The following is a 7,340-nucleotide window of genomic DNA, read 5'->3' on the forward strand; positions in this document are numbered from 1 at the left end:
TTTAATGGAGCTCTGTAGGGGCAGACTTACTTTGTGGCTAACCCACGCTGAGCCTGACCTGGAATCCTTGACAGGACAGTGCAGTGGAGATTTTACTCTCGATCTTACTCGTGATGTAGTTATGCTGGGAGTCATTGTTGGGGCAATGTCGAGGGAGCCTTACACTGTCTTAAAATACAAGTTCTCCCTCCCGAGAAGAGATAAACGGGACAATTAAACGGGAGCTCCCCACTATATCTAACCCTATATCTAAACTGTAACAGAAATGTGTAAGAGAATAAGTGAGGATGAATGCGAGACAGAAATTGTAAGGCAGGCAATTTAAGTAAATATTGGGAGATTTTAACAGAGATTATGAGAGAGAAGGGAGATAGAGAAAGAGCAGATAACGTTGCACCCTAAACGGCAGCCATGACCTGTCAGTCTGCCCAGTGACGAAACTGTTAATCTGGGAGCTGCAAATGTATTATTGCACTAAATAGATGAACAGACTTATTACAGAAGAGCTCACATAGAATGTCACAAACTAATGATCCTGCATGAAAGACATTTGAGTCATAATAATGCGGTGTCCTCATCACAGTCTTGCTCTGTTGCTGGATGCCTTTTCAGATCAACAGCATTTCCTGGTGAATTTCAGTTGATGCAAGTCATGATTTAAAGATTACATCATGTAATGGAAGTACTGAGACCCGCGTTTAGGCTACACTTAGTTCTTTTGTTTATTAATTAACCTAATAACTGATGTAACCGGATATTTTACCACATGCTTGAACTGCTCTCTGAACATGGATTGGGTGACCCCATAAATAAATGTGTTCGTGCAGCAACTTAAATCTCGCAGCATAAATCCGACTTGGCGAATGATATACAAGGAATCATTGTAATTATTGGGATCGGTACCTGTAACGTTATAATATAAAAAATCCAAAACATTTGTCAACCAGAGAAGTATGAAATTGCCGGATATGCTGAACAGTAAAATCATAGACTTCCTTCTGCTCACCATTTCTGGGTCACTGCGATCCACCCCCTTTCTTTGGCCCCTCAGTGCCTTACGGACTCGACTGGCCACTAATATATGTCTGACTGTCAGAGCGTTAAGCAACAAAATTAAGGCAAATGGCAGCAATGGGGTAAGTATCTTATGAAACCAGTCAAATCCCACCCATCCAGGCTCAGTATAATAGCTTGCCTTATCAGAACATAACCATGGTACATTGTCGATTATTTCTACTGGTTCATATATAAAGTAGAAGGGGACGTTTCTTAAACAGAGTAGAATCGATGTTGTTGTTAGTACCACAACTGCAGTTTTCTTGGTGCAATATTTTGTTTTCAGCTTATGGCAACAAATGGCAATGAATCGATCAAAGGAAAATGTGACGGTGAACCAGACAGAACAATCTGTCGCTGCAGTAATCAAGACAAATATGGTACTACACACTGGTGTCATGTCCAGGAATGATCTCGGGAAATAATAATAACTGATCTGATACAATATGACATCAGTGATAATGACCAGTAGATCCGCCATTGCCATGGCCACCAGGTAGCGTGTGGTGCAGGTGGAGAGGCCGCACTTGCCATGGGACAGGATCAAAATCGCGAATACATTCACTGTAAGGGAGAGAAGGGAAAATAAACTGGAAATTACTGATAAGAAGTTCTCCGTGTCTGAGCCGAAATAGTAATGCCCGGACAGTAGCCTCCAATACGGGTAGTCAAATGTTAAGTAGTATATCTCATCCCAGATCTAATCCGCATTAAACCCACCCACTTCCGGGTTTAACCACTGCGGGACAGTGGGCTGGCAAATACCCCCAGGATGTGGGTTGCCCAGTTAAATGAATTAATGCGGGCGGGATGCAGGGGTTACTCAGATATAACTTGGTTTATTGATTTAACTTTGATCAGCCAGCTTTCTCCAGCCTACCTGCCCACAAAGACACTCTGAAATGTCTATCACCTGCTGTTACCCGCTATGGGAATTCTTCCATGCTCTGGGAAAAAGCGGAACCTCCAGGATCGGGCACAACCACAATTTGGTAGTGGATTGGAAATCCCAATGATTGGGCAATTCCAAGACTTGAAAAATCCCTGTAATTATCATTGATTTTTGTAGATTCGGAATCCCTCAGCAGAATCATGACATTCTACCAGGACAGGTGAACAAACAGGTGTTGGGTTACATAGTCCCCGGTCACCCACTTTTAGACATCAAACACCCCAGATATTGGACATTTCCTCTGTGGGGTTCCTCATTCAGATCTACATTACTGTAGACCTTGCTCTAGTGTCCGCCTTTCTCGACTGGAGACCAGGCCTGTCAATCAGGCTGACTTCCACGGGGCACTTTTTCGAAGACAAAAGACGCACTTTCCAATTGCAAGCGTGCAGGGAAACTAGAGCTTCCAAGTTTGCAGTTTTAAACTCCGCCCTCACTCAGTCACCCAGCGTCCATATCTTTGCCTGTTAACATCCAGGTCTAATTATTTGTGGAAATGAAAATACTGTGTTGGCTGTAAATCTGATAAACAATACTGAATACTGAAACACTCAGCAGGTCATGCAGCATCTGCGGAGAGAGAAAGAGAGAGACAGAGTTAACGTTTCAGGCCAATGACCTTTCATCAGAACTGCAACATATTCACGATTAAGAGTTTGAAAGCAATGCCACAGTCAGAGAAATGTCGGTCTTGGAGGGGAGGAAACAAAATAAAGTCTGTGATCGGGTGAAGGGCAGGAGTGATTCAATGAAAAAGGGATAATGTTGCGAGGCGAAAGATACAGGTAATGTTGATGAATATGGTTGCAGAGCAGAGGACATGATCACGGAAGATTAGCAAAGGCGGTTAAATTCATACAAGGTGATGGATACACACAGGTAGACTCCAGCAGTGAGTACCGAACAGTCGAAGGTGCACCAATAGGGGAGCGGGGTTGTGCGGGTTGTGGAGGGGGTGGGCGGCGGGGAGGAGGGGCGCGGTGGGTGGCGGTGGTATTACTCCAAACACGAACCTACACCACTTCCATTCCCAGCTCTGGTTCATTCATCCTCTATGGTGTCTGGTAAAATTAGAGTGATGATAATCATCTGAAGCTTTTCATGTCTGCCTTAGTTTTGGCAGTTTGGAAAGGGCCCAGTTGAATAAGATAGTGAGTTTTGCGTTATAACTCAGTAGAACAGTCTAATAGCTTGCCGATAGACAAATCAGAGTGGGAAGAAGACGTAGCTGTAATGTGCAAAGCGACCAGAATTTCACAGTTCGGCATGTAGAGCACAGGCAAGTGCTCAGCAGATCAATCACTCAATCTGCATTTAGTTATCTCCAAGTTACGTGAGGTGGCATCGTGATCAACAAATACAGTAGAAAAACTGGAAGAGTAAATCTGTGTTTCACCTGGATTAAGTGGTTTTCTCCCTGCAGGTTGGGAATGAAGGAGGTGAAACAGCAGATGTTGCACCTCGTGTGGTTGCATAGACAAGTTCCGAGAGCAAGGGGAATGGGTTTTGAAGGTGACAGAAGTGTGAACCAGTGCCTCACCACAAGCAGGGAATAGTAAAGGAGGGGGAATGGGTTTAGTTTTATCTGGACATGGTGGAAGTGATGGAGGATGATATTTTGAGTGTAATGGTGGGTGGACGAGAACAATAAAAGCAAGGAGAAATTTGCTTTAGTGCTCATGGGGAGGGGTTGAGGCGAAGTCAGTTACAAAATGGGAAACGAAAAGCACAGCTGAGCCCCTCGCAGCCACTTGGGAAGTGGTCATCGACTGAACAAAAAAATGAAGCCATTTGGACACATTAGTGTGGAAGGTGGTATTGTCGGAAAATGCAACATTGATGGAAAGCTTGGAGAATGGAATGGAATCCTTTCAGGAAATGTGTCTGAGTGGAAGTGCTGTCACCATAGCTGTGAGGGTGTGTGCGCTTATAATAGATATTGGTGGAGAGTCTGTTCCATGAAATAAAGACTGAGAAATTACGTAATGGAAGGGAATTGACAGATGTGAACCATGTGAAAGTGAGGGAGGGGCAGCTATTAGAAGAAATGTGATTACATTTTCCAGTTCAAAATGAGAGAAAAAGATAATGACATCAATGTGCCAGCAAAAAAAGGTGAAGCAGAAAACCTGAGTGGCCTTGAGCTGGTGAGGGAGGGAGGAATGCCGTTGGGAATGTCGAACCAAGGTAACCGAATGCATTACTTCCAAATTCGGCCTTCAGAATGTATCCGTAGGAAAAGGTCAACTGACATTGATCAGAATATAACCAACTACTGTGGGCCAGGAAAGTGCCCATCTGCTGTGAGCTTAAAGGTGTTGTGTAATTTCATTCTGAGCAATAAGGTACCAAACAGGTTTAGGTTGAGTAGGAAGTTGAATGAAGGTTGCTTCATTGCAAAATAACAGATTTATAAGAGAGCTCTGTAATACACATGCTTACTGTATACTAACACTCCACCAACTGCTATATAGCTTGACATCACTTCCTCTGATGATGCAAGCAACAGTCAAGACGTTAAAGTGATATCACAACAAAAGCCGGCTGGGGTTTACTGGACTTTGGACCAAACAGGCGAACTGACATGGACAGAAATATAAATGGTCATCTGAAGCGCAGCTCCGACATCAGAAATAAGGAAGCCACAGTTGTTATGGGACAGGAAGTTCTGCATGGAAGAGGTGTTGATAATTCGGAGGCTGAAAAAAAGAAGGAGACCTGCGAAACAGGAACTCACTGTCAAGTATTAACAGAATACATTCATCAAACATGTACTGCAGCTGGTCAGCAAGGCACCTCACCACCACCTTATCAAGGGCAATTAAGTATGGTCAATAAATGGTGGCCTGGCCGGCGACATCCACATTCTTTGGAAATGTAAATAATAATAATAATAATAATAACAATAATAATAACAATAATAAACGCTCATATATTTAAACTAGAAAAAGGAACAGAACATAATAAATTAATCAAAGGAGCAAATAGATCTATGGGCAGAGTTCACAAATGATTTAAATTGGCAACAAAGGTTAACAAGACAATGGTAATGCGATCAAAGCACGCGGAGCAATTCAAAAGGAAGGGAATTCACAGAATTACATAATTGTTATAGGGCAGAAAGAGTCCATTTAGCTTATTGCTTCCGCACCAGCTCTTGAAAGAGAAATTTACTCAGTTACATTCCCCCACCTTCTCCCCATAACCATGCACATTCATGCTTTTCATATAAGAGTCTAAATCACTTTTGAATGTTTTAGTTGAACCTGCCTCCACCACATTCTCAGACACTGCATTCCAGACGTTAACCACTCTCTGCGTGAGCGACAGAAAACCCTCTTGTCACTTTTGCTTCTCTTACCAATCATTTTAATTCTGTGCCCTCTCCTTCACGAACATTGCATTAGCGGGACAAGTGTCTACTCTGCGCAGATGGCTCATGATTCTGAATACCTCCATCAAATCACCTCTCAGCCTTCTATTCTCCAAGGAAAACAGTCCTAACTTCTACAGTCTATCTTCATAACTGAAGTTCCTCATACCTGGAACCATTCTCTTGAATCTGTTCTGCACTCGCGCCAATGCCCTCCCATCTGTCCTATAGTGCAGCGCCCAGAACTCCAGCTGAGGCCGAAATAGTCCTTTATACAATTGCAACATAACATTCTTGCCTCCTGTCCTCTATGCCACTATTAATAAACCCCATGATACTTTCTGCTTTATTAGCCGTGCTCTCAACCTGTTCTGCCCCCTCCAATGACTTATACACATACAGAATAAAGGTCCGTCTGCTCCTGCACATCCTTTAGAATTGTACCCTTCGTTTTATATTGTCTCTCCATGTTCTTCCTACGGAAATGAATCACTTCACATTTCCATGCATTGAACTTCATTTGCCACCTGCCTGCCCATTCCACCAACTTCTATATGTCGTTTTAGAGTTCTACACTATTCTCCTCACATTTCACAGTAATTCCACGTCTCTGTCTATTCTGAAAACATTGAAATTTTTCTCTGAACACCAAGGTCTATGTCATTAATATAGGTCAGGGCAATCAAAGGCACCACAGTGGTGCAGTGGTTAGCACTGCAGCCTCACAATTACAGCGACCTGGGTTCAGTTGTGGTTACTTCCTGTGTGTAGTTTCCACGTTTTCCCTATGATCACGTGCGTTTCTGCGGGGTGTTCTGGATTCCTCCCGCAGCCAAAGACTTGGAGGTTGGTTGGTTAACAGTCCCTAGAGTAGGTGGTAAAAATATGGGATTAATGTAGTATTAGTTTAAATGGTTGGTTGTTGGTCAGCAGAGACTCAGTGGACCGAAGGACCTGTTTCAGTGCTGTATTTCTCCATGACACTGACACTAAGGAACTCCACTACAAATTGCCCTTGCCACCCCGCAAAAGAAAAAAGCCATTAACTGCTACTCACTGTTTCCTGTCACTCAGCCAATTCTGTACCCTGTTGTTGCCTTCCCTTTTCTTCCAGGAACTATAGGTTTGCTCACATGTGTGCTGTGTTGCACTGTATCCAACGCCTTTTGAAAGTTTCTGTACACCATATCAACAGCATTGCCCTTATCATCCCTTTCCGTTATCTCCGCAAAAAACTCCAGCAAGTAAGTTAAATATGATTTTCTAATAAAAATACATGTTGACTTTCTTAGTTCACTCGCAGTTGTCCACGTGACTATTAATTTGTACCTTTTTTCGAGAGGTTTCCCCACTACCAAAGTAAAACTGACTGGTCTGTAGTTCCGAAGCTCATCGTTACAGCTTTTTTTTTCAATAACGGTATAACGTTTGTAATTCCCCATTCCTCGACACCACACCCGAATCCAAAGAAGACTGGACAATTATGCGCAGTGCGTCCACGATATGTAACCTCACTTCCCTCAGTATGCTTGGATGTATCGTATCCGGTCCTGGTGCTTTATTCACTTTAAGTGCAGTCAGCCTACACTATACGTCCTCTTCATCAATTTTAAAGAATTCTGACTGACCTCCTCTTTCACCAGTACCTGCATTGCATCTTCTTCCTTGTTAAAGACAGAGGTAAAGTATTAATATAATACCTCAGCTATGCCCTCTGCCTCCATGTGTAAATCCCATTTATGATCCCAAATCGCCATCTTTTCTCCTGTTATCAACTTTTATTTCTATTTATATGTCTGTAGAGTACTTTGAAGTTTCCTTTAATAGTAGCTGTCAGTCTATTTTCATGCTAACTCTTTGCTTCTCTTATTTGCATTTTCACTTCCCCTCTGAACTTTCTATATTTTCAAAAGTATTTTCCACCTGGCATCTTTAATAAGCAAATATTTTCGTATTTAT

The 7,340-nt window shown here is 42.7% G+C and overlaps 1 protein-coding gene across 1 annotated transcript; it reads right to left on the minus strand.

The window, feature by feature from the left end:
- Nucleotides 1-709: 709 nt before the first annotated feature.
- Nucleotides 710-3,353, minus strand: LOC137345221 (probable G-protein coupled receptor 139). Its single transcript, XM_068008685.1, has 4 exons — nucleotides 3,342-3,353; nucleotides 2,281-2,355; nucleotides 2,021-2,156; nucleotides 710-1,620 (listed from the first exon to the last, which is right to left on the minus strand). Exons 1-4 carry the CDS (start codon nucleotides 3,351-3,353, stop codon nucleotides 710-712), a joined length of 1,134 nt encoding a protein of 377 aa, XP_067864786.1.
- Between the last annotated feature and the right edge of the window lie 3,987 nt (nucleotides 3,354-7,340).

Source organism: Heterodontus francisci, chromosome 28 (assembly GCF_036365525.1).
Source record: "Heterodontus francisci isolate sHetFra1 chromosome 28, sHetFra1.hap1, whole genome shotgun sequence".
Taxonomy (NCBI): domain Eukaryota; kingdom Metazoa; phylum Chordata; class Chondrichthyes; order Heterodontiformes; family Heterodontidae; genus Heterodontus; species Heterodontus francisci.